Source organism: Oryctolagus cuniculus, chromosome 4, assembly GCF_964237555.1.
Source record: "Oryctolagus cuniculus chromosome 4, mOryCun1.1, whole genome shotgun sequence".
NCBI classification, from domain to species: domain Eukaryota; kingdom Metazoa; phylum Chordata; class Mammalia; order Lagomorpha; family Leporidae; genus Oryctolagus; species Oryctolagus cuniculus.
This window is the reverse complement of record NC_091435.1, coordinates 8,525,477-8,552,356: the sequence shown is the minus strand read 5'-3', so window position 1 is coordinate 8,552,356 and position 26,880 is coordinate 8,525,477. Positions and strand designations below refer to the sequence as shown.

General features: G+C 47.1%; 1 protein-coding gene across 9 annotated transcripts in view; it reads left to right on the top strand.

Moving 5' to 3' along the window:
• Positions 1–4,791: 4,791 nt before the first annotated feature.
• MORC3 (MORC family CW-type zinc finger 3) overlaps positions 4,792–26,880 on the top strand; it is a 69,277-nt gene continuing 47,188 nt past the window's right edge. For 3 of the 9 annotated variants that reach the window (XM_070071845.1, XM_008274858.4, XM_017350787.3), the window contains exons 1-5: positions 4,805–4,961; positions 22,177–22,249; positions 24,015–24,147; positions 24,965–25,179; positions 25,758–25,905. In XM_070071845.1, the coding sequence (XP_069927946.1) occupies positions 4,923–4,961; positions 22,177–22,249; positions 24,015–24,147; positions 24,965–25,179; positions 25,758–25,905 (608 nt within the window). In that variant the 5' untranslated portion in view covers positions 4,805–4,922. Of the gene's footprint in view, positions 4,962–5,250; positions 6,261–22,176; positions 22,250–24,014; positions 24,148–24,964; positions 25,180–25,757; positions 25,906–26,880 lie in introns of those variants that run through there. The other 6 variants (XM_070071849.1, XM_051833593.2, XM_070071848.1 and 3 more) reach the window with 4 other exon arrangements.

The window sequence follows — 26,880 nt, the reverse complement described above, 5'->3', positions numbered from 1 at the left end:
CAGAGAGCTGGATGGGAAGAGGAGCAGCCAGGGCTAGAGCCAGCACCCATATGGGATGCCAGCACCACAGGCAGAGGATTAACCTACTGTGCCACAGCACTGGCCCCAGGATATATATATATATATATATTTATTAAAGATTTATTTATTTATTGAAAGTCAGAGTTACACAGAGAGAGGAGAGGCATAGAGAGAGAGAGAGAGGGAGAGGTCTTCCATCCGATGGTTCACTCCCTAGATGGCCTCAATGGCTGGAGCTGTGCTGATCCAAAGCCAGGAGCCAGGAGCTTCTTCCCAGTATCCCACGTGGGTGCAGGGGCCCAAGTAGTTGGGCCATCTTCTATTGCTTTCCCGGGCCATAGCAGAGAGCTGGACAGGAAGTGGAGCAGCCGGGTCTTGAATCGGTGTCCATATGGGATGCCAGCACTTCAGGCCAGGGCGATAACCCACTGCACCATGGTGCTGGCCCCCATGATATAGATTTTTTAAAATTTATTTATTTAAGATTTTTTAAGGTAAAACAAATTTCATGTATTTCATATATACAGATTTAGGAACACAATGATACTTTCCCACCCTACCCTCCCACGCATAATCACTTTCTCTTCCTTCCTCTCTTATTCCCTCTCTTAATTTTGACAATGATCCACTTTCAGTTTACTTTGTACTCACAAGATTAACTCTATAGTAAGTAAAGAGTTCAACAAATAGTAAGAAGAAAACCACACTGCTCCTCAACTGAAGACACAAGGGCTGTAAACAATCGCCAAATCTCACAGTGTCAATTTCACTCCTGTACATTACACTTTAGGTGCTCTATTAGTTACCACACATCAGGGAAAACATAGGGCATCTGTCTTTTTGGGACTGGCTTATTTCACTAAGTGTGATGTTTCCAGTTGCATCCATTTTGTTGCAAAAGACAGGATTTCATTCTTTTTTTTAATGGCTGAGTAGTATTCCATACCATAAATACCACAATTTCTTTATTGAGTCATCAGCTGATGGCCATCTGGGTTGATTCCATATCTTAGCTATCATGAATTGAGCTGCAGTAGACATGGGAGTACAGGTAACTCTTTCATATGCTATAGTGATACTGTAATAGGCTGTAGGTCAGGTTGGGAGGGGATCCCAGTCAGTAGCCAAATGAGATATTTTTTTGCCATAATAGTAATGTTGGGTTGCAGCCAAGAGGGGAGTTTTAGAGGAAACCCTGGGGGAGGGTGTGATGATATATTTCCCTGGATATATTTTTTTAAATGTTTATTATTTCCATTTTCTTGAAAGGGATATTGACAGAGATTGAGAGGGAAGACAGAGCTTCCAGTCACTGGCTCACTTTCCAAATGACAGGAAAAGCCAGGACTGGGCCAGGCCAAACCTTCCATCTCTTTTTAAGATTTGTTTATTTGAGGCTGGTGCTGTGGCATAGTGGGTAAAGCTGCTGCCTGCAGTGCCGGAGCCCCATATAGGTGCCAGTTCAAGTCTCTGCTGCTCCACTTCTGATCCAGCTCTCTGCTAAGGCCTGGGAAACCATTAGAAGATGGCTCAAGTCCTTGGGCCCCTGTACCCACATGGGAGACCCGGAAGAAGCTCCTGGCTCCTGGCTTTGGATCATCACAGCTCTAGCTGTTGTGACCAACTTGGGAGTCAACCAGCGGATGGAAGACCTCTCTCTCTCTCTCTGCCTTTCCTTCTCTCTCTGTGTAACTCTGACTTTCAAGTAAATAAATAATAAATAAATGAATCAATCTTTAAAAAAAAGATTGATTGATTTACTTGGAAGGCAGGATTACAGGGAGACAGAGAGAGAGGGATCCTCCATCCAGTGGTTCACTTCCTGAATGACCACAGTGGTCAGTGCTGGCCCAGACCTAAGCCAGGAGCCAGTGGCTTGATCCAGTTCTCCCATGTGGGTGCAGTGGCCCACAGACTTGGGCCATCCCTGGCTGCTTCCCCAGGCACATCAGCAGGGCTCTAGTTCTTTTCTGATCCCTGACTATCTCCTTACCCATGTGGTTTCTGCGGAGAGATTCATGAAACTGTGTATCTGGAAGACTGCGAAACTACACCACCACATCATCTTTCCAGAATCTTCTCAACCTCAAGAGAATTTGAAGATATACCGTGTTAGACAATAGGTTGTGAAACAGATGCATCGACCCATCAGCGACCCCTCTGCTTTCAAGCACGCTTGCCCTACTTCCTTCCCAAACGTTTAGATCACTGCAGTTGCTTTTCCCTGGAATGCTTCCCCGACTTCTTTGGAGATTTCCCTCTATGATGGTTTAAAATTTATTTCTTTAGATAAACCTTCCCCCAGTACTTGGGTCATCTGCTGCTGCCTTGCAGGCACACTAGCAGGGAGCTGGATCCGAACAGCGGGACTCGAACCAGATATGGGATAATTTTTTTTTTTTTTTAAGATTTCATTTGTTTACTTGAAAGAGTTACACACAGAGAGAAGGGAGGCAGAGAGAGAGAGAGGTCTTCCATCCACTGGTTCACTCCCCAGATGGACGCAACGGCTGGAGCTGCGCCAATCTGAAGCCAGGAGCCAGGAGCCAGGAGCTTCTTCCGGGTCTCCCAGGCGGGTGCTGGGGTCCAAGCACTTGGGCCATCTTCTACTGCCTTCCCAGGCTATAGCAGAGAGCTGGATCAGAAGTGGAACAGCTGTGGCTCAAAGCCGTGCCCATACGGGATGTCGGGCTGCAGGTGGCGGTTTTACCTGCTACACCACAGTGCCAGCCCCAGATATAGGATAATTTATTTTTATTTATTTATTTATTTTTTGACAGGCAGAGTGGACAGTGAGAGAGAGAGAGAGAGAGAGAGAGACAGAGAAAGGTCTTCCTTTTTGCCATGGTTCACCCTCCAGTGGCCGCCGTGGCCGGTGCACTGCAGCCGGCGCACTACGCTGATCGGAAACCAGGAGCCAGGTGGTTCTCCTGGTCTCTCATGCGGATGCAGGGCCCAAGCACTTGGGCCATCCTCCGCTGCACTTCCGGGCCACAGCAGAGAGCTGGACTGGAAGAGGGGCAACCGGGACAGTATCCGGCACCCAGATTGGGACTAGAACCCGGTGTGCTGATGCCGCAGGCAGAGGATTAGCCTATTGAGCTGCGGCGCCAGCCCAGATATGGGATAATTGTAAGGCCACCACAAAACACACCAAACACCAGAGTAAGGTAAAGAGTTTATTGGGGGAAAGCTGACAGACTGGAGGGAAGGGTCAAAGAAGGAAAAGAGGGAGAAGGAGAGCGTAAGAGAGAGACAGAGGTCAGGAGATGGAGAGAAGAGAGAGCCTGTTCAGGAACAGGTCCTTTTAAAACTTCATGGGGGGTGGTGGGCAGGGAAGTAGGAGCAGGAATCCCATTAGGATGGGGGTGGAGCATGACACCAGTGGTTGGACCATGTGGCCACCTAGCTTCTAGCAATGGTGGTGGGGGCTAGAGCCTAGCATGGTGTCAGGGTGTAGATCGCACCATAGATAAGACTGAGCCCATTTTACTAACAATAATGGCATGGCAAGTGATGACAACGCGCTGCCTGCCTCCCCAGGACCGTTAATACTTGCATTTTACAGACGAGGATACAGGTACATGCGAGGGATAAAGGGACTTGCTGGGTGCCCCACGACTAACAAATGGGGAAGTTGGACTTACACCCAGAGAGACCCTGCAACTATATTAAACTGAAGTTCTCCTTTTGCGCACAGTTCAGACTCACATGATTCATTACAGCTCACCAGTGCGCCAGCACCACGGGCTGACAAGGGTGGGGACCTTCTCTCCGGATAACCACTGCACTCTTAGCTTGCCAGAGGGGGGCTCTACACAGCTGCCCTAAAAGCCCCGCACATAACACCACGATCTTAAAAGCTGGAGCAGGGGTGGGTGTCGGCACAGGGCTTAAGAGGCAGGTCCCAGCGATACTGGATTCCAGCTTCCTGCTAATGCACACCCTGGAGGCAGCCCGCGATGGCGAGTGCTTGGGTCACTGCTGCTCACCAGAGAGACTTGGACTGAGTCGCCAGCTCCTGGCTTGTGCCTGGCCCAGGGGGGCCGTTGAAGGCATTCTGGTTGTCAGTCTCCCAGCCTTTCAATTAAACAAAGAAAGAGCCGGAGGACACCTGGGGATTTCCTAGCCGAGAGCATCAGGAATGGTACTAACTAGCACTCTCGGTGATTTCCGTCACGTTATTTACCCAGAGGTCAGTGCAAATGTGACAAGAGTACACAGTGCTTTTCAAAAATATTCCCTCGCTCATTTATTAATCCAAAAGTATCTGGGCATTTATTAGTCGCCTATCGGAAACACTGCTTGGTATGTACACAAAGTCTACGCCCGCAGAACTGGGGCCTGGAGGCGAATTCTGTTTTTTTTTTTAAGGGATTTTAGAGAACTTGTGGCTGCTTCCTCCACCTGCAGCATCTGCCGGCCGCTGCCTCACTTCTGTCCCAGGGACCACCCGCAGGAAGATCGATCATTCTCGGGGCAAACCCACACCGGACCAATCACCCCCGCCTGCATTTCGCTAACTAGGGCCGCCGACGGCTTTGCTGCAGCCAGACCCACAGCCTACGAAGTCAAGCGCATCGAGGCCACAGAGCGCCCGGAGCAAGGCTTCGCCCCTCGGGGCCTCGAGTCTGCAAGCCCACCCACGCGTCGTGCCGGGCTCTCGCCCCCCGCGCCTCACGCATGCGCCCTAGCCCTGCAGGGTCCCGCGCTCCCAGGCAGGTTCCCGCAGCGCTACGCTCTAACCCGCTCCTCGCGACTGGAGGCGGAAGTGAGGGGGCGGGGCCTCCGGAGCACCGCCCCGGAAGTGGGCGTGGCCGAGAAGCGACCCCCGCAGTTGCCCCGCCGCCTCCCAGTCGGGTTGCGGCGGAGGCCGGTCCTGGCTTTGTAGCTCGCTCAAGATGGCGGCGCAGCCACCCAGCGGGATCCGCCTCAGCGCGGTGAGCAGCCGCAAGGGGTGGAGCGGGCCGTGTCCCAGGAGGGCGGGCAGGCGGGCAAGCGAGGGGGGGCCGGCAGTGGGCGGTGGCGAGTGGCGGGCCCCGCGCGGCGGCCGGAGCCGGGGAGGGGGCGGCCATCTCGCTCCCGTCGGCGGGGCGGCTCGGCGGCGGCGGGCCGGGCAGGGCCGGGGCGGCGCGGCCGGGCTGCGTCCGGTCGCCCTCCGTGTTGGGTTTCTGTTTTGCTCCCGCGGCTTCGGGGCGGGCCAGGGCCCCGGCCCCTCCTCCGGCGCCCGCCTCGCAGCTGTCGTCCGAGGGCGACGCCGCGGCCAGCCGCCCCTGCTGCCCCTGAGCCTCCGCTGCCCGCTGGCCGGAGGGGCGCGGGGACCGCGGCCGGGATCTGGATGGGGCGGGCGCGGCCGTCCGCGAGCTGGCCGGGCCTTGACCTCCTGGCGGCGGCACGGGGACCCGGACTGCCCACGGGCAGAGCCGAGCCGGCCGGGGCGCGTCTTGCCCAGGCGCCTCCTGCAGCCGAGCCGCCAGGCCCCAGCCGCCTGGCGGCCGCGCCTCTGGTTCGGGCCGTCTGGAGTCCTGCATCTTAAGTCGTGGGGAACGGTCACCCGGTGCGACTTAGAGTCTCCGGTCCTCAGACTGGGGGCGTGGCTTCCCCACCTGATTGTCCTGAGAAAGTTTTATTCGCTGCTGGCGCGATGGGTGTTCATATGCAAAGACGGACCTTCTCGCCGGAGGTCTTGGCTTTTGCCCAGAGAGTGGCTACTCCTGGGTCGTTCAATCGAGCGTTCGAGTGGTAAACGCAGCCCGTTCTGAAATGGTGCATTGTTCTGTGACTTCATTCATTCAGCCCGGTTCTTAGCAACGCCTGGCATTGTGGCCGCTTCCAGTGCGATGCGCGTGAAGTGATACCTGGTGTCACCTGCGTTTCCTACTGCTCAGTTGAGCACTTTCCACCTCTGTTATCCTTATTCAGTTTACATTTTTTTTTTTTTTGGCTTCTACTTGCTATGCAAAGCAGGGGACAGAGAGAGAGAGAGGAGAGATGTCTCGCATCCCTATTTCACTCTGCAAATGCCCTCAACAGGCAGGGGCCAGGAACTCAGTCCAGGTCCCTCACGGGGGTGGCAGGGTCCCAAGCACTTGAGCCATCACCTGCTGCCTTGCAGGGTGCATTAGCAGGGAGCTGGACCTGAGCGGAGTAGCCGGGATTGGAGCCAGGCGCTACAGTACGGGATTCGGATGTGGAAGCCCTGGCTTAGCTCTGTGCCACGACTCCTGCTCTCCTCCCATGTATGTCTTATTTCCTGGAATGGCCTGTTCAGATCCTTTGTCTGTTTTTCTCTTTCTTTTTCCTCGGGAGGGGGAATCTGTTGACTGAGGAGTTCTTTACATGTTCTGGATAGAGGTCCCCTGGTTACATAACTGGTTCATTCACTGATGGAATAGTCTCTTCGGTAGTTTGAATATGGAGAGCTGCTTTTTCTTGCCATTGGCTTTAAGCAGCATTTGTACGTTATTCACTCCCCTCTGTGAATCAGGACTGGTGCGAATACTTTGCAGTTAGCCTCAGGTATTAGACAGTCTGGCCTCATTTAGTTTAAAATCTATTCCCTTTAACCGCCCCCCCCCCCCAGCTTGGGTCAAGTTCTGGTCCAGAAACCTCTAATGGGGAAAAGGGGCGACTTGGTTTCTTAACTGTTTCTGCTTTCTGATGCTCTTCTTCCTTCCCCGGCCCCTCCCTCGTTGGAAGTTCTGTTCTTCCAAGATGGAGATTAGGGGGCTGTGTTGACCTGTGGTCTGTGATGCTGGCATCCTTTATGAGCCCCAGTTCAAGTCCTGGGTGCTTTGCTTTGCTTCCAGTTTAGCTCCCTACTAATGCACGTGGGAAAGCAGTGGAGGGTCCCGAAGTACCTAGATCCTTGCCACCCATGTGTGAGACCCAGATGGAGCTCCAGGCTCCTGGTTTCAGCCTGGGCCAGCCTGAGCCAGTCCTGGCCATCATGGCCATTTGGGGAGTAAAGCAGAGCTTGGGAAATTTTTCTCTGTCTCTGTCACTCTGACTTTCAAATAAATAAACATATATATTTTTAAGATGTATTTATTTTAAAGGCAGAATCTCAGAGAGGCAGAGACAGAGAGAAAGGTCTTCCACCCGCTGCTTCACTTCTCAAATAGCTGCAGTGGCTATAGCTGGGCAGATCCAAATCTGGGAGCCAGGAGCTTCTGGGTCTCCCGCACGGGTGCAGGGGCCAAGGACCTGGGCATCTTCTGCTGCTTTCCCAGGCCACAGCAGAGAGCTGGACCGGAGGTGGAGCAGGGGCCAGCGCTGTGGCTTAGCGGGTAAAGCCGCAGCCTGCAGTGCCGGCATCCCATGTGGGCACTGGTTCGAGTCCAGGCTGTTCCCACTTTCAATCTGGCTTTCTGCTATGGCCTGGTAAAGCCGTAGAAGATGGCCCAGGTCCTTGGGCCTCTGCACCCACGTGGGAAGACCCGGAGAAGCTCCTGGCTCCTGGCTTGGGATCAGCGGAGCTCCACCCATTGAGGCCAACTGGGAAGTGAACCAGCAGATGGAAGACCTCTGGGCTTCCCTCTGCCTCCCCTTCTCTCTCTGTGTAACTCTGACTTTCAAATAAATCAATACGTCTTAAAAAAAAAAAAAAAAAAGTGGAGCAGCTGGGACTGGAACCAATGCCCATATGGGATGTCTGCACCGCAGGCAGTGGCTTTACCCACTGTGCCACAGCGCTGGCCCCAATAAGTAAATCTTTTAGTAAAAAGATTGAGAGGAGAAAGAGCAGAGATGGAGGTCAGCACAGTTTTGAGGGACCATTATTGTTAGCCACCTGTCTGGGTGTAGCAGCTGAGCACATGCTAGATCTTTCCTTTGTAGGTAATGTGGGCCATTTGGAGCCTCACGGACAGAAGTCTGCCATCTGCAGCTTCTGGACAGTGCTCCACCGCCTGTTTGCTTCTGCTGGAGGACAGAAGTTGGCAAACTACAGCTCGTGGGCCTAATCCAGCCTAGCACCTGTTTTTGTATGGCCTGTGAGCTAAAAATGATTTATTTATGCATTCATAAATGGTTGGGAAGAAGTCAAAGAATCTTTCATGACATGAAAATTATATGAATACAAAACTTCAGTCTCCAAAAAGTTTTATTCGAACATAGCCATGGACAATTCATAGCTCTGAAATGCTTGTATTAGGAAGAGGCCTAAAATTAATAATCTTATGCATTTATCAAAAGCCATAGAACTTAAGGCACAAAAGGTGAACCTTAATGTATTCAGGTTTTAAAGTGTGATCTTGGAGGTTGAGAGATCCCAGATGAAATGCAGAGTGACAACAGCTTTTCCAAATGTTTGCTCCTCCCACCCCCATATTTCTCAGTAAAATGCTTATACCATTTTTTTTATTGTTGATTTTTTTCCTCTAGAAATCCAGATTTCCACTCTGACTTGTCCTTCCCGTAGTTCTGTCACTTTTTTTTGGTTCAATTAGCATGTGGCTTGTTGTTACCCGTACCTTGAGTCATGAATGAGGCACCCGCTGTTACCAGGATTTCGTTGTCTTGCCTATACAGTGTTCTGTTTTCCCTGAGGTTAATAATTGGTTTATGTTTTGTTTGCTTACTTTTCCTCAGTACTGGTCACTAGTTCATCCAGACTGTCAGAGAACAGGAAGATGTTTTCCAGATGTGTTTAGACACACCCAGTATCTTGGCAATAGGGAGTTAGTTGGGAGCCATTGGGTTGGTTGTGATTTGGTGGCTTCCCTATACTATTTCTGTGGAAATTTCTCCCCCCTTTTGTGTGTCCCTCTGAGTGGAAATAGCTGTTGGTTCTTGTCTTCCTGGAAGAAAGGAATTTGGGACATGAGACAAAGTAGTGGTAAACAAGGTAGCAAGGCTTAGTGCATCCTTCAGAACATTCGGACTGGGGTCAGCGAGAATACACCTGCCAGGCCAGGCGAGCACAGGGGAGCACTGAGCGTGGTCTGGGTCAGAGGGAACGGGCGCTAGTTCTCCCTGCCCCTTCTCCTTCCTTCACCCTCTTCTGGACACAGGGCTTCCGGGGTGTGAGATAGATGAAAATTCCTACGACAGTTTTATTACTCAGTGCTGTTTAGACTGGTAACCTGCTTGCTGCTGGCCAGAGAGGATTCTCCTTGGGCATGTTCCTTGGAGGAAGGCTGGTATCACCTATAAATACGAGGTTCTTGCTGTGTAGGGGGGATTGTGTAGTGTGAACGCTGGGCTGCTGGGAAGCGGCCACGTTGCTTTCTGCAGGTGCTGTTTTCCTTAGGCCCCTTTCACACACATGGGCTCATTTCTGTCTTCCTGCCTAATCATATCCCCGTCCCACATTTTGCTCGTTTGGACTCCCTTGGTAGGCACATTAGCTTAGTGACTTGATGGTAGGGCTCTGGTCCCCTCCCTCTTGGGTTCAAATCCTGACTAAAAACTGGATGTGTGACCGTGGACAAGTCACTTAGCCTCATTATGCCTTAGTTTTGAGGCTGAGTGATGCAGATAATAATCTTAGGCACGTCAGAGGATTGTTTGAAAAATTAAATGAGCAAATACACAGGGAGGGCCTGTTCAGGCCCCCAGTGGTGTTTGCCGTCTCCGTTGCTGTCAGTGGTGGAGCACGTCCACCCTTCCGAAAGCAGATGGAGCTTCCTGAGTACTGGATGCAGGAGGGGAAGAGGTTTTTATGTTACTTCTTGAAAATGGTGTTTTCTACTGTGGTCGTTTCCTCTCCCCACTCCTCACCCACCGGAATTTTATTTATTTATTTATTTGAAAGGCAGAGCGACACATCTTCTGTCCTCAAATGGCCAGAATAGCTGAGGGTGGCCCAGGTGGAGCCAGGAGCTGAGAACTGCATCTCGCTCCTGCACATGGGTGGCCGGGGCCGTCTTCTGCTTCCCCAGGCTCATTAGCAGGGCACTGGATCAGAAGTGGAGCAGAAGCAGTGGCTTAGCCTGCGCCGCCACAGCACTGGCCCCCTTAGAATTTGGCTTCCGGATTAGAAATTAATTTTTCTTAAGAATTTTAAAGATGTTCTTTATTGTTTAATAAAGTCAGTGCATTGTACTGGGCACTTAACATAGACATTTAAGTCCTTCAGAAATGGAAATTTTTTTTTACAAATTTCCTTCCATTTTTCTGTTCTCTTTTGTTTCCTGTTTTCTTCTTTCTTCCTTTCCTAGATTTCCTCCACTTTTTCTTAGATTTTTATTTGTATGCACGATCTCATTCTCTAACTTTTAAAAATCTCCTTGGACAAAATGTTGGTTCTTATATTGGTTAAGTATATTAACCATAGTATTTTTTGAAGTTGTGTTTTCCTCACAGTGTTGTCTCTGTTTGGTTTCTGTTTTGAGACGTCCTCAGATGTGTAGAGATGGTTAGCCTTCTACTTACAGACTCCACCAGTGTCTGGCAGTTGTTTGAGAACCCTGAGGGCTTTGCTGATGGGTAATCAGCGAGGAAGGAGCTATGTCATTGCGTCACATTGTGCAGTCTGCTGACTTGTTGGTTTGCTTGGTTTGGTTATTTGTGTGGTAAAATGCACAACAAGACATTGACCATCTTAACTATTTTAAGTGCTCAGTATTGTTGAGTTCATTCACACTGTGTTGTGCAACCGGTCTCTAGAGCTGTTCCACCTGCAAAACCAAAACTCCTCTGTCCTCCCTCTCTTAGCCCCTGGCGAATGCTCTTCTACTTTCTGTCCATTTGACGGCTGTGGGTTCCTCCTAGCAATGGAATGGTAAAAGGGGTCTACAAAAAATTCATGCAAGATGAATACTATGAAAAGACTTATGCATGGGTCTCAGATTTTTTTTTTATCAAAACAATCTTTTTTTCTTCTGTGAACTGGTGCTTCAAGCCAAGGCTTTAACCCGCTGCGCGAGAGCACCGGCCCCATCTATGAACCATTTGAAGCACTCTGGTACAGTCTCTACCTTTCTGTGACTGGCTTATTTCAGTTACCTGAATGTATTCAGAATTCATCCTATTGTGGCATGTTTTAGAATTTCTTTCCTTGTTGAAGGCTGAATAATCCATTCTATGTTTAAAGCTGTGATATAGTAAGAAATGTGTATTTGTTCCTGGTCCCAGTATTTGGCAGTGGAGTTCCTGAAACCCTTAGAATTTCCTGGGTGATAGGGGGAGAGGAGCATCTTTTGTTGTTTATCATGAGCCCATTTTCAGCCTGACCTCAGTTTATTCTGATGTGCTTGTTTGGCTTTTTAATTTGAAAGGCTGAGAGCACTGCCCCACCTGCTGATGCACTCCCCAAATGCCTGCAACAGCCAGGGGCTGGAGCGGGCTGGAGCCAGGGCCTGGGAACTCAGTCTGAATGTCCCTTTTGGGTAACAGGTACCCAGCCACCTGAGCCATCGTTGCCTGCTGCCTCCCAGGGTGTGCATGAGCAGGAAGCTGGAGCAGGAGCAGAATCAGGACTCACACCCAGGCACTTGGATTTGGGATGTGGGTGTCCCAGGCAGATCATGGTAGCTCCTTGTACAGCTTCGTAATGGAGGTTGGTAGCCAGAGACACCAATTATGTAATTTAGGAGGTTGGAAATTTCGGCTTTAACCTCTTCCTCTCACCTCCAGGAAGGTGAGGAGGACTGAAGATTGAGCCCAGTCACCATCAGCCAATGATTAATCAACCAGGCCTACAAAGTGGGGCCTCTGTGCAAATCCTGAATGATGGGGTTCAGAAGAGATTTGGGATTGGAGAATTCATGAGGGTGCTGGGAGGGTGGTGCAGCCGTGGAGAGCGTGGAAGCTCCAGGCCCCTTCCCCACAACTTGCCCTGTTGAACCTCTGCATCTAGCTGTTTATCAGTATCCTTTGTGATATCCTGAAGAGTAGGCCAGCAGACCTAAACAGCTAAACAAATGTTTCCTTGAGTTTAGCGAGCCATTGTAGTGAATTACAAAACGTGAGGAGGGAATTGTGTGAACCTCCAGTTTGTAGTTGGTTTGTCAGGGGTATTGGAGGCCTGGACTTGAAATTGGCATCAGACGTGGGGGCATTCTTTTTTATTTTTCAGAGATTTATTTATTTATTCAAACGGGAGAATGATGGGGAGGGGAGAGAGAGAAAGAGAAAGAGAGAATGAATATCTTCTGTTTGCTAGGATACTCCCCAAATGCCTGCAGCAGCTGGGACTGGAACAGGCCAAAGCCAGGAGCCAGGATCTCCATTTGGGTCTCCCATGTGGATGGCAGGGGCCCAATTACTTGGGCCATCTTCTGGTGCTTTCCCAGATACATTAGCAGGGAGCCGGGTGGGAAAGAGAGTACCCCAACCCCACATTGCAGTCATGGGCTTGCTGTACCACAACTGCTGTTCCCAGAATTGGGGTATTCTTATGGGATTCAGACCTTGGCTTAGGAGTCTGAACTAATTCCAGAGACTGTTAAAATGGAATTGAATCATTGCTGGTATCCAAAGAGAATTGGTTGTTGGTACAGAAACAATAATTCTGGGACCAGCATGATGGCGTAGCAGGTGAAGCAGCGACCCATGATGCTAGTTTCCTGTATAGGCGCTGGTTTGATCCCCTGCTGCTACATTTCCTATTTAATTTTTTGAGGCACTGCTGCACAGTTTTCCATAGCAGCTTCACTATTTTACATTCCTTCCAACTTGTCAACCTAGATAACAACAGAGTGGCTTTCTGAAATGGTTAATCAGGAATAGCAGCGCACTGCCATAGGAAATCATGTGCCATAGTGAGCATGGACAAGTCCGAGGAGGCAGAGCCAGGCCAGGGCTGTAAAGGCAAATAAGGGGTAGTTGGCATTTGGCCTAGCAGTTCAGATGTCTGTGTCCCTCATGAATTTGGTACTTGGCTCCGACTCCTGACTCCAGTTTATTGCTAATCCAGTCGTTGGAAGGCAGCTGTGATGGCTCAAATAGTTACGCTCCCACCAATCATATGGGAGATCTGGATTGAGTTTCTGGCTCCCAGATTCATCCTGGCCCAGTCCTGGCTATTACAGGTGTTTGGGGAGTGGACCAGTGGATGGGAGCTGTCTCATTCTGTCTCTGGCTATCTGCCTCTTAAATTAAAAATAAAATAAAATAAAATAAAATAAAGGAGTAAAACAAGGATTACATAAATTGTGGGTGATAGCAACCCAAGGTTAGTCAGGCAGTTCCTGGACAGATGTCCTCATGGAATATATTTTTGTGTGCAAAATTGTGGTGGCCCTTGTCAAAGGTTGTGGTTTTGGCAGTCTTCTGTGATAGTGAGACCCTTCCACTCATGGCTTTCCCCGGTTCCATTTCATCACAGATGATTCCCTTTTTGGTACTGACAGCTTTCACCCCACAAAGCCCAAGAGTTCTAGTTTTTCTACATCCTTGCCAATGCTTGTTATTTTGTGTTTTATTATTTTTTAAAGATTTATTTATTTACTTGAAAGGTAGACTTACGAGATGGAGGGAGGGAAATAGGGATCTTCTATCTGCATATGGGTGCAGAGGCCCAAGCACTTGGGTCATCTTCTGTAGCTTCCCATGCACATTAGCAGGGAGCTGGGTCAGAAGTGGAATAGCTGGGGCTCAAACCTGCATCTGTGGGATGCTGGCACTGCAGACTGCAGCTTAACTCTCTGCACTACAGCACCAGCCCCAGAGATTTATTTTTTATTTGAAAAGCAGAGTTACAGATAGGGAGTGAAAGATCTTTCATCTGCTGGTTCATTCCCCAAATGGCCACAATGGCTGGGGCTGGGCCAGGCTGAAGCAGGAGTCCTGAGCTTCTTCAAGGTCTCCCAATTGGGTGCAGGTGCCCAAGCACTTGGGCCATCTTCTGCGGTTTTCCCATGCACTTTAGCAGGGAGCTGAATGGGAAGTGGAGCAGTCCTGTCGTGAACTGGCGCCAATGTGCAATGCCTGCGTCATAGGCGGCGGTTTTGTTTTTGACAGTAGTCAATGAGTAAGTTGTTATCTCCTTGTGGTTTGATTTGTATTTTCTTGATGATAAGTGGTGTTGAACATCTTTTCATGTGCTTGTGGCTATTTGTATACTTTCTTCGAAAAATGTCTACTTAAGACCTTTGCCCTTTTTTTTTTTTTTAAGATTTATTTATTTTTCTTGAAAGTCAGAGTTACAGAGAGGCAGAGGCAGAGAGAGAGAGAAGTCTTTCATCCACTGGTTCACTCCCCAAATGGCTGCAACGGCTGGAGCTGGGCTGATCCGAAGTCAGGAGACAGGATCCTCCTCTGGGTGCAGGGTGCAGGGGCCCTAGGGCCTGGGCCATCTTCTACTGCTTTCCCAGGTCATAGCTGAGAGCTGGATTGGAAGTGGAGCAGCCGGGACTCGAACCAGTGCCCATAGGGGATGCTGGCACTGCAGGCAGTGGCTTTACCCGCTATGCCACAGCGCCGGTCCCCTGCTCTTCTTTTTAATATGGTTGTTTTGTTTTTAGTTGTTGAAGAAATTCTTTATATATTCTAGATGTTAGCCACATATCAGATTTTTTAAAGGTTAATTTTATTTCTTTGAAGGGCAAAGTGAGACCTCTTCCATCCAATGATTTGCTTCCCAAATACCTGCAACAGCCAGGGCTGTGCCAGATCTAAGCCAGGAGCCAGGAACTCCATCCAGATCTCCCACATAGGTAGCCAGGACCCAAAGATTCCACCCATCATCTGCTGTTTCCCAAGGTGTGCATTAGCAGGAAGCTGGATTGGAAGCAGCAGCATTCGATTGTAAGATATGGGAGTGTAAGTGGTAATACCCTTCTCTGCCTCAGTGCCCACCCCAGCAGATACTCAATTTGCAAATATTTTCTCCCATTCTCTAGGTTCCCTTTTTATTTTGCTGATTGTGTCCTATGATGTGGACTTTTAATTTTTATTTATTCATTTATTTTGCTTATTTGAAAGGCAGTGACAGTCAGATCTGCTGGTTCATTCTCTTTAAGTCCCTGCAATAGCTGGGGGCTGGGACAGGGGCCAGGAACTTAATCCAGGTCTCCATGTGGGTGGTAGGGACTCAAGCACGTGTGCCATCACCTGCTGTCTCCTAGGTGAACATTAGCAGAAGGCTAAAACTGAGAGTGGAACCCGGGTTCAAATGCCACCACTCCTGGTATGAGGTGGGTATCCCAAGCAGTGGCTTAATAACCGCAATGCCAGTTACTTGTCCATGATCACGGTACAGATTTTTGTTGTTGTTATTCTTTTTTTAAGATTTACTTATTTTTACTTGAAAGGCAGAATCATAAAGAGAGAGGGAGCAACAGGGAGAGATCTTCCATCTGCTGGTTCATTCCTCAAATGCCCTCTATGGCTGGGGCTTGGCATGGCAAAAGCCAGGAACTTAGAATACCATTCAGGTCTCCCACGTGGTTGCAAGGGACCAAGCACTTGTTCCATCTTCCGTTGCTTTCCCAGGTGCATTGGCAGGGAGCTGGATCAGAAGTGGAGCAGCCAGGACTTTGAATTGGTGCTCATGGGATACTGGCAACACTACCAGCAGCTTAACCTGCTGTACCACAACGCTGGTCCCATGATGGGAGTTTTTTTTTTTTTTTTTAAAAAGATTTATTATTTATTTGAAAGAGTTAAACAGAGAGAGAAGGAGAGGCACAGAGAGAGAGACAGAGAGAGACAGAGGTCCTCCATCCGCTGGATCACTCCCCAGATGGCCGCAACAGCCAGAGCTGCACCAATCTGAAGCCAGGAGACAGAAGCTTCTTATGGGTATCCCATGTGGGTGTAGGGTCCCAAGGACTTGGGCCATCTTCTACTGTTTTCCCAGGCCATAGCAGAGAGCTGGATTGGAAGTGGAGCAGCCAGGACTTGAACCAGCACCCATATGGCATGTCAGCACCGCAGGTGGCAGCTTTACCCGCTATGCTACAGTGCCTGCCCCCATGATAGAGTTTTAAACTTTGACATGATCTATTTTATATTCACTTTTATTGTATCCAAAATATCATCCTCTGATCTGATGGCATGAAGCTTTTCTCATTTTCCTCTGTTTTACAGTTTATTTTTTCCAGTTTAGTTTTTTACTAAATACTATGTAACATTCTGTATATTGCATAATACATTGCACAACCTTCTAGCAGCGGTAGATGACCATAACCATAACTGAGTTTTTTTTCATCAATCAGGAAAATGTTTCCTTAATCAGTGTTCTGTAAACACTTTGTCACACAACGATGAGTTTTTAAAATATTTTTTTAAATTTATTTTATTTATTTGAAAGAGTTACAGAGAGAGGTAGAGACAGAGAGGTCTTCCATCCAATGGTTCACTCCCCAGATGGCTGCAATGACTGGAGCTGCGCCAATCCGAAGCCAGGAGCCAGGAACTTCTTCCGGGTCTCCCACATGGGTGCAGGGGCCCAAGGACTTGTGCCATCTTCTGCTTTCTCAGGCCATAGCAGAGAGCTGGATCAAAGAGGGGCAGCTGGGACTTAGAACCGGCACCCATATGGGGTGCCAGTGCTTCAGGCCAGGGCTTTAACCCATTGCGTGGCAGCGCTGGCCCACACGGTGATGATTAACTCCAGGGACACGCATAGCTCTTTCCATCAAATGCCACTGTAAATGAAAATGGGCAGCTTTTTTTCCTTGCACCCATTAATGAACTTGTGAATGTGTACAGTGGCTACTCTGGGGATAACCAGGCCCACCGCCGTGATGGTGGCTACCTGAGCTGAAACCCTCCTGTAGGCCCCTTAAGGGTGACCAGGAACTCAAAAGTGGGGCCGTGCCAGGTACTTCAGAGGGAGCGGCAGTCAGCTGGGGCTCAAGAATGGCTCAGGTTTCCCAGTTTTAGCTCTACGTTTACATGCTTGATCAATTTTGAGTTAGTTCTTGTATGTTTCTTAAGGTGGAGGTCCAGTTTGGCCCTTTTGCAGTTGGCTGCTTGTTAAAAACATGCCCTCCCCACATTCAGTGATCTTGGCACTCTTGTGAAAAATCACTTTTTCGTACACGCAAGAGTTTATGTGTAGCCTCTGCTTACTGACTTGCTTTTAATTCCTCTGTCTTCAGTTGTCCCTGGAGTCCATGGCCTGCGATTATCAGTTTCCTCGGAGGACAGATCTCCAGACTCTATGGGGTTGCTCAGTTTCAAGGCTGCTTGGCATGAGAGAAGGGACTGGGGGAATCTATTCTGTGTTCTTTTGAAGACTTTGAACCTATCTTGTTTAAATCTGTCAAGGATCGCGGCTTGGTTCTTGTTCGGCTTTCCATCACCTTTTTTTTTTCCCAGTCACCTTAAGACTGGATTTAGGCCGGCGCCGCGGCTCACTAGGCTAATCCTCCACCTTGCAGCGCCGGCACACCGGGTTCTAGTCCCGGTCGGGGGCACCGGATTCTGTCCCAGTTGCCCCTCTTCCAGGCCAGCTCTCTGCTGTGGCCAGGGAGTGCAGTGGAGAATGGCCCAAGTGCTTGAGCCCTGCACCTGCATGGGAGACCGGGAGAACCACCTGGCTCCTTGCTTCGGATCAGCGCAGTGTGCCGGCCGCAGCCCGCCGGCCGCAGCCCACCGGCCACAGCCCGCCGGCCGCAGCCCACCGGCCACAGCGGCCATTGAGGGGTGAACCAACAGAAAAGGAAGACCTCTTTCTCTCTCTCTCTCTCTCTGTCTCTCTCTCACTGTCCACGCTGCCTGTCAAAAAAAAAAAAAAAAAAAAAAAGAAAGAAAGAAAGAAAGAAAGAAAGAAAGAAAGAAAGAAAGAAAGACAGACTGGATTTAATTAATTCCTTCCAGGCTATTACATCAGGTATCACTAATCTGTGTTTTCCAAAGTCCATGCTAATGATTATGTTATCTGCTGCCACCTATCACTTCTCCAATTCTTTTTGTTCTTTTAGATTTATAACTTTTTTAAAGATTTTATTTATTTATTTGGAGGGTAGAGTTATAGACAGAGAGAAAGGTCTTTGATCAGTTGGTTCACTCCCCAAATGGCCACAACGGCTGGAGCTGGGCCACTCTGAAGCCAGGGGCTTCTTCCAGGTCTCACATGTGGGTGCAGGGGCCCAGGGACTTAGACCATCTTCCACTGCTTTCCCAGACCATAGACAGAGAACTGGATCAGAAGAGAAGCAGCTGGGACTCAAACCGGTGCACACATGGGATGCTGGTGCCACAGGCAGAGGCTTAGCATACTGTACACAGTGCCAGCTCTGGTTTATGACTTTTTTTAAAATTAATTAATTTATTTATTTGAAAGAGTTACATAGAGAGAGAAGGAGAGGCAGAGAGAGAGGTCTTCCATCTACTGGTTCATTCCCCAGTTGGCCGCAACAGCCAAAGCTACACCAGATCAGGAGCCAAGAGCTTCTTCCAGGTCGCCCACATGGGTGCAGCGGCCCAAGGAATTGAGCCATCTTTCACTGCTTTCCCAGGGCATAGCAGAGAGCTGGATTGGAAGTGGAGCGGCCGGGACTCGAACTGGTGCCCATATGGGAGGCCAGCACTGCAGACAGCAGCTTTACCTGCTACGCCACAGTGCTGGCCCTGGTTTATGACTTTTTAATTTTCATTTTGGAGAGTTTTAGGCGAGAGCGGAAGTAAACAGTCCAAACATTTAAGCTTCCATGTTTTAAAAGTTTTATATGTAGATTTTTAAAGTTTTGTGACTCATTGCTGATTCTAAAAGTTCTGTTGATTTTTTAAGAATCTATTTCAATTCTATAGTCTTGCATTCATGTGTGTGTGTGTGTGTGTGTGTGTGTGTGTGTTTTTGTGACAGGCAGAGTGGACAGTGAGAGAGAGAGACAGAGAGAAAGGTCTTCCTTTGCTGTTGGTTCACCCTCCAATGGCCGCCGCGGCCGGCCGGCGCGCTGCGGCCGGCGCACCGCACTGATCCGATGGCAGGAGCCAGGTAATTATCCTGGTCTCCCATGCAGGTGCAGGGCCCAAGCACTTGGGCCATCCTCCACTGCCCTCCCTGGCCACAGCAGAGAGCTGGCCTGGAAGAGGGGCAACTGGGACATAATCCGGCACCCCGACCGGGACTAGAACCCGGTGTGCCGGAGCCGCAAGGTGGAGGATTAGCCTAGTGAGCCACGGCGCCGGCCTAAATTGTTATTTTTAAAAAACATCTATTTCTATTTGAAAGTCAAAATTGCAGAGAGAGGGAGGGAGAGATTGAGATCTTCCATCCCTGGTTCACTCCCCAGATGGCCACAGTAGGCCAGGCTGAAGCCAGGAGCCCAAAGCTGCTTCTGGGTCTCCCATGTGGGTGCAGAGGCCCAAGGACTTGGGTCATCTTCTGCCTTCCCAGGGACATTAGCATGGAGCTGGATGGGAAGTGGAGCAGCCGAGACTCCAGCTGGTGCTCATAGGGGATGCCGGTGCTGCAGACAGCAGCTTTACCCGTTGCACCTTAGCACTGCCTCTGTAAATTATTTTCAAATGTCACTTTAAGTGTGTTTTACAGGGTGATGTTCGATGTTCTCCAGGAGTATTCTCTAAAACTACTATACTGGTCTGTTAATATTGGTGGATTATTTCTTTAAATGTTTGATTATTTTGGTTTGTATACCCAAATATTTCCCAAATAATTACCTAAGGGAATCCTGTGCTGTCTGGTTGAGGCTGTCTGATTCTTTTTACACTTTTTCATGTTATAGTTTCTTTGGGATTTGGGAGGACAGGATGGGGACCTAGAATCCAAACTGGAGCAGATATGATTCCTGTTAGGCAGATTTTCCCTAGCCAAAGTGTAGTCTACTCTTGTATTGGGGTGGAGGACTTGTTACTTCCAGTCAAATACCTGCTTCTCTTCTGCTGAATCTTCTAACCCTGAGTCACATGAAAACCAAGATCTTTGTATATCCAGTTAAGTATCCCTGCTCTAAACCCTACTCAATTCTCGTTTTCAAATTGTATTTTGGTTTTAGTTCCTTTACCTGAGGCCCTCACATATTTCCTTGTCTTTATATGAACTCATACTTACAATGCTTACTTGTTCCAGGCATGCTTGTGAGCACTTAAATATATTGTCTTGTAATTTTCTTGGCACCCTGTTGAGCTGATAGTGTGGGTCATCCTCAGTTAGAGATGGCAAAACCTGAGGCACAGCAGGTAGGCCCTTGCCCAGGCTCGCACATCCAGTTCACCTGCTCCGTGCTCTGCTCTAGCGTGTGCCTTGTCTGTTCAAGAGTAGTTTTTCTTTCTGGCTAAGGTCATGTTCTAAAGAATGAGGTTAAGGATGGTTAAAGATAATTGCTTGTGTTTAAATAACCAAGAAGCCACTCTTCAGCATTTGTTGTCTTTTCTTACTGATGCGCTTTTCAATTTGCTCTCAGGGAAATGTTACACCGAAATTGTGTGCCTTGTCGGTTTGGCATCAGTGTAGGGACTGAAGTCATTCAGTGAGTAGTGGGCGGTTGCATCACCACATTGTACCTTACATCTAAATTCTGGCTGTCATAGTGTGGACCAAAACACCCCATTTCTAGCTCCAGACTTCACCCCTAACAAATACATAAAATGCAGCAGAGACAGAGCTGTAAGGATTTGCGGTAGTGACAAATCATCTTCTCTTCTGGTATCCAGAGGTTTTACACTCCATGGGCTTGCTCTATAGTAAGATGTAGAATGTGCAAGGAATATGCCATTTTATAAACAGAGATCGTGCAAGGGGTGGCAGTGGGTCAGGAGGATCTTTCTGATTGGGACTGCTGGCATTTTGTCAGGTAGACACTACATTTGAGAAAAAGCTTATTGTGCAGGATGAAGATCTAGAAATTGATTTTTCATTTAAAACTGTGATGTATACTTTAGAATGACTGAGTTACGTATCCTTATTTTGTGAATGTGTTACGCTGTATTATCCAATGTATGGCATAGAAAGTGAGAATCACATGTATTTTAAATTGAAGAACAGGCTTCTGTAAGATACCATTTATCACATGAGTAATACTTGAACCTGATGATAAACAAAGAGTTGAAGACTGACTAAACAGCAAATGTGGGAAAGCAGAGGAAAAGAGGATCTGTCCTGGCACCTGTTGGCAGCAGCTGAGCATTATAAATGTAGTTGCCTTGATTGATAATCTAGTCCTATTTCTCAGGCTCTTCACACTAAACACAATGCCCCTTTTCTTGTTTTCCTTAACCATGAGAGAATCTTCAAAATGAACACAAGAAAAGTTGCATGGAAATTCTCTGCATATTGACAGTTTCAAGCCTCATCCCCCCCCCTTTTTTTTTAAGATTTATTTTATTTATTTGAAAGACAGAGTTGCAGAGAGAGGTAGAGACAGAGAGAGAGGTCTTCCATCTGCTCCTTCACTCCCCAGATGGCCGAAACGGCTGGAGCTGTGCCGATCAGGAGCCAGGAGCTTCCTCCAGGTCTCCTACGTGGGTGCTAGGGGCCCAAGGACTTTGAGCCATCTTCTACTGCTTTCCCAGGCCATAGCAGAGAGCTGGATTGGAAGAGGAGCAGCCAGGACTAGAACCGGTGTCCATATGGGATGCCGGTGCTTCAGGCCAGGGCTTTAGCTCGCTATGCCACAGCGCTGGCCCCTCAAGCCTCATCCTTTTAAAACCATGTATATACTATACATTTGATGTCTGCAGTCATCAGGAATTTGGAGTGTTCCCTATGATGTGATTGATTGGCATATTCTTTTAGACTATTGTGAGAAAAATCGGAGGTAAGACTCTAGCAAGATGGTTTGTTACATGGAAACTATTACTTGTTGCTGTTCAGAGTTTTCAGGTGCATACCATGACACTGCCCTGCATGTTCAACTGTAGTGAGCTTTGAGTAAGTGCTATAATCAAGTTGAGGCGTCAAATACTGACTCTTGAAGAGACACCAGAAAAGCTGCTGACCAAGCAAAGTTAAACTGATTAGACCTAATACACTAAGGAGAAAACACCCCCCAGACAAGATTGTGGCTCAAAGTGGACAGATTAGAAAATGCTGTTTATGGGATTTTAGGGCCTTGGCAGGATCGTTTTAAGATGGGTTTTGAAAAGAGTCTTAATGTATGAGCTATCTAGTTGGTTCTCAGCCTTATTTTCCAGAAATCATTTAGGTTTTATCTTCCAGATACACCTTGCACCCACTAGCTAAGTCATTTTTGTTTGGTTTCAGTGTTGGTTATCATGGGAACAAAAGATTATATTGGTTTCTGTTCTCAAAAGTAAGGCTCAGATTAACTTATATGAATCTTTATTTTGTTTTAGCTTTGTCCGAAGTTTTTACATACAAACTCTACTAGTCACACTTGGCCATTCAGTGCAGTTGCTGAATTAATAGGTATGTAAACTGACATTTCATGTATGATCTGTGGTTTGTGATTGTAGTTTTAAAGCTATTTATTGAAAAATAATATACAAATGCACTTTAAAAATGTATCTTAAATGATAATACTATGGCCGGCGCCGCAGCTCAATAGGCTAATCCTCTGTCTGCGGCACCAGCACACCAGGTTCTAGTCCCAGTCGGGGCGCCGGATTCTGTCCCGGTTGCCCCCCTTCCAGGCCAGCTCTCTGTTGTGGCCTGGGAGTGCAGTGGAGGATGGCCCAAGTGCTTGGGCCCTGCACCCGCATGGGAGACCAGGAGAACCACCTGGCTCCTGGCTTTGTATCAGTGCAGTGCGCTGGCTGCAGCGTGCCAGCCGTAGCGGCCATTGGAGGGTGAACCAACGGAAAAGGAAGACCTTTCTCTCTGTCTCTCTGTCCACTCTGCCTGTCAAAAAAAACAAAAACAAACAAAAAAACCCAACAAACTAGTGGTGAAGGTGACCTACCATAAAAACTATTAAGGCTTGTATTAGTGACTTCTCTACCTTCTCCCATAAGTTATCCAAGTACTTCATAATATTTAGGATTTAATTTGCTGTGATCATAAATGATATTGGAAGTATTTTTATTCTGGTTATAAAAGTAAAAAATAAAAATTACATTTAGTGAAAAAGTTTGTGTACATACAGAATGGATTAATTTTTCTGGTGTTAGAAGTGTTAATTTTATATTTTAGTTATAGTAAATTATTTCTCCAGCCAATGGGATGATCAAGGTCGTGTTATATTGAATATTGTTCTTTAAATTTATTTGAGAGAGCTCCTGCCTGCTGATTCACTCCCAAATGCCTGCAACAGCCAGGGCTGGGCCAGACTCAAGGTTGAGTGACAGAGCGGGAGAGAGAGAATCTTCCATCCCCTGGTTCACTCCCCAAATGCCTGTAATAGTCAGGTTGGGCCAGGGTGAAGCCAGGAGGCAAAAACTCCATCTAGGCCTCCCACTTGGGAAGCAGGGACTCGAGTACTTGAACCATCATCTGCCCCCTTTAGAGTGCACATTTGCAGAGAGCTGGACTGGAAGTGGAAGAGCCAGGACTGGAACTAGGCGCTCCAGTATGGGATGTGTTGTCCTAAGCAGTGGCCCAATCTGCTATGACATGATACCTGCCCTTATTTTCTGTTTTTAATGTATCCCTTCATACTTGCCTATTCTATTGCTACTCTTTAGCCAGTACGCTAAACAGGATATTAAAGGGATGAGTTTACAGATATAGAATTGTAAAGCTCTCAAGAAACTTCAGTGAAACTCAAGGACCACCATTTGAAATTTGTTAAGCAGTCTTATCTTCTGTCTGTGCATATTGCTTAGTAGAAAATGACAGTGCCTTCCCTTTATTGAATGACAGTTGTGTGTACCTTCCATGTCAACTAGTGCTAGTAGAGAATTCCAGGTTCCATGTGGCAGCCAGGCTAGTCCCTCTGAATCATCTCTGTAAGTGCCTTGAGTTTTCTTCCTTTATACTCTTCAGTGTAGTAGGTACCAGCCTTTGCTCTCTGCTTAACATAAAGGGCTTTGGGAAGGATTAAATCTGTACTAGCCAATGAGTAATTCAGATGCAGGATGCAGAGTAATTTCATGTTTTCTTAGGAGTTCCAAAGTTGCTGCTTTCAAAGTTATCTTAAAATGTGGTATTCAGTTCCTTCTTACAGGATTGTTCTGAACTAATTGATCTTACTTAAAATGTGAAATGAGAATTTCTCAAAACTTTTGTTTCCCAGATAATGCTTACGATCCTGATGTGAATGCTAAACAGATATGGATTGACAAAACAGTGATAAATGAGCGTATATGCTTGACATTCACTGATAATGGGAATGGTATGACTTCAGATAAATTACATAAAATGCTGAGGTATGTAAAAATGTGGTGTGCTTCTTAAAGTCTTTGCTTGTATGGTTTCAAGTGTCATATACACCGTCCTTTGTTTTTAGTGTCTTAAACATGAAATTGCTGTAACCGCTATCTGATCTATTCTTTAAGAGTCTTCCATCTTGTTCTGCTGTTGTAGCTTTAGGCAGTCTCCATGTTCTCAGTACCTACTCCTAGAGTTCTGCCATTGCCGTCAAGTTGTAGCACATCGGTATCCGTTATTTACACGTAATACACATTGGTTTGAACCAGTATTTCTAATAAAACCTGGCACTTTGAGGGAGTGAGGACGCAGCATAAAATAGTAAAGCCTTGTTTCAGAGAACATGGCATCAGTAGGAGTCCAGATGTGCCTGAGATACAGAGTACAGGTGCAGGGTAGAGGGAGAAGTGAGAATCAGGGAACTCTCTGCCCCTTAAATACTCCTTGTGCTGCCAGCAAATCACATTGAGTCCTTCATTAATCATACCATGGTAGGCTTGCTAACAAGAGAATGATTCATACTGAGAGGAAGAGATTCATGGGGTGCGATCTCAGGGCCCAGGGGCTCAGATTTTAAATTGCCTGTTTAATCAGAGAGTGCCAGGTGATGAGCTCCTGTGGTAATACCTGTAATCTTTACACCTTGGATGATAGATTTGGTTTTCTTCATTTCAGAGAGGAGGGATTAGAGTAATTTGCCTGAGAGTATGCAGCATTACAGTGGTTGCATGTACTTGCTATTATACTTGTTGTGTTTTTTAAAAAAACATTGAGGAAGATCGTTATTTATGTTTTAAATCTTTCTGTTCTTTTTAGCTTTGGCTTCAGTGACAAAGTCACCATGAATGGTCATGTCCCAGTTGGATTGTATGGGAATGGCTTCAAGTCAGGTTCTATGCGCTTGGGTAAAGATGCAATCGTTTTTACCAAAAATGGAGAAAGCATGAGCGTGGGCTTCTTGTCTCAGACCTACTTGGAAGTCATAAAAGCAGAACATGTTGTTGTCCCAATAGTGGCATTCAACAAGCACCATATCCTTTTGCTTTTGAAACAGAAGCTGTGGAGAAACCGTTGAAATATTCTCAAACATGCTGTCCTTCTGCCTTCCTCCAAACTTGTGGTTTTTAATCATAGCTGTTCAGCTCATGTCTTTGTCTACTGCCTTTACATTACACCAGAGGCCAAGTAAGGGTTTGTCCCTTTCTCTTCTCTGTCAGAATTGTGCCATGGAAATCCTCAGCATGAAGTGGTTGCATTTTGTTAGGCTTCCTAAGACTGTCCTCTTTATTTCAGACTCACTATGAACAAGTAAGACACTGATAGTCTGGTTTGAAAATATTGCTAACAAATGACCCTGAAAAGCCAGGTAGCTGTAAGAAAATGCCTTCCTTATAAACAGATTGAAGTATTAGAAGGCATTAAATTAGTTTGGAATAATAGTAAACTTATTTTTTAATCCTGCTTGGTGTTCATTTATAAGATCAAAGTGCCATTTTAAAGCTTATAAAATAATTTAGGAAATGGCTTTTTTGTTACTTGTTTATTAAGGTGATTTTCATACTGTAATTTAAAAATACATTGCTGATCTCAGTCTTAACTTCGGATATACGACAGATGATTAATTTAGCAGAATCAAAAGCAAGCCTTGCTGCAATTCTGGAACATTCTCTGTTTTCTACGGAGCAGAAGTTACTGGCAGAACTTGATGCTATTATGGGTAAGAAGGGGACGAGGATCATCATTTGGAATCTTAGAAGGTAAATGTACACTTGTACACTTCAACTGGGTGCTGGCCATTTGGGAAGTGGTTTCCTTATAAATGTCTCATACAGAGTAGAGACGCATGGGAAGGTACTCTTTTGGACATAGTTCGTTCGTGAATTGACTTTTCCAGGGATATTTCACAGAATCCACTCTGACTTCATTTTGAGATATTTTGATATTGCTGCAGTAAATTCCCTGTCTCTGCCATTCAGTCTCCATTAGCTTTCTATTCTATTATCCTACCTTCTTCTCAAAAAAATGAAAGACAAGGGTCGGCACTATGGCGTAGTAGGCTAAGCTTCTGCTTGCGGCACCATTCGTGTCCGGCTGTTCCTTTTCCGATCCAGCTCTCTGCTGTGTACTGGGAAAGCAGTAGAAGATGGTCCAAGTGCTTGGGCCCCTGCATCCACATGGGAGACCTGAAAGTAGCTCCTGGCTTCGGATCGGCCCAGCTCTGGCTGTTGCGGCCATTTGGGGAGTGCACCAGAGGATGGAAGACTTTTTTCTTTCTCACTCCCCTTTTCTATAACTCTAGCTCTCAAATAAATATAAATCTTAAAAAAAAAAAAAGTTCAGCTTGTGAAAGTTAAAGAGTAATCCTTGTCCATTTTCCCTTTGTAAAGGAGGATTTATTATCTGTTAAGAAAAGTAATATAGGTAAAATTTTTGTTTCTAAAAATTTATAGTTCATTATCCTTATGAGTATAAAATCCATTGCAAATAAAAGTTTTAAAATTTAGTGTTAATGTGTAATATAGAGAGCTAAGATAGGCTGAAGAATAAAGCAACAAGTAGTGGTTAGCCTAAGATTGCTGTTTATTTTAGAAAAGTTTGTTTTCATTTTTACTTGAAAGGCAGAGATAGAAATTTGGTTCCCTCCTCAAATGCCTGCAAAAGCTGGGCATGGGTCAGGCTAAAATTAGGAGCCCAAAACTCAACCCAGGTCTCCCCATGGGTGGCAGGGACCC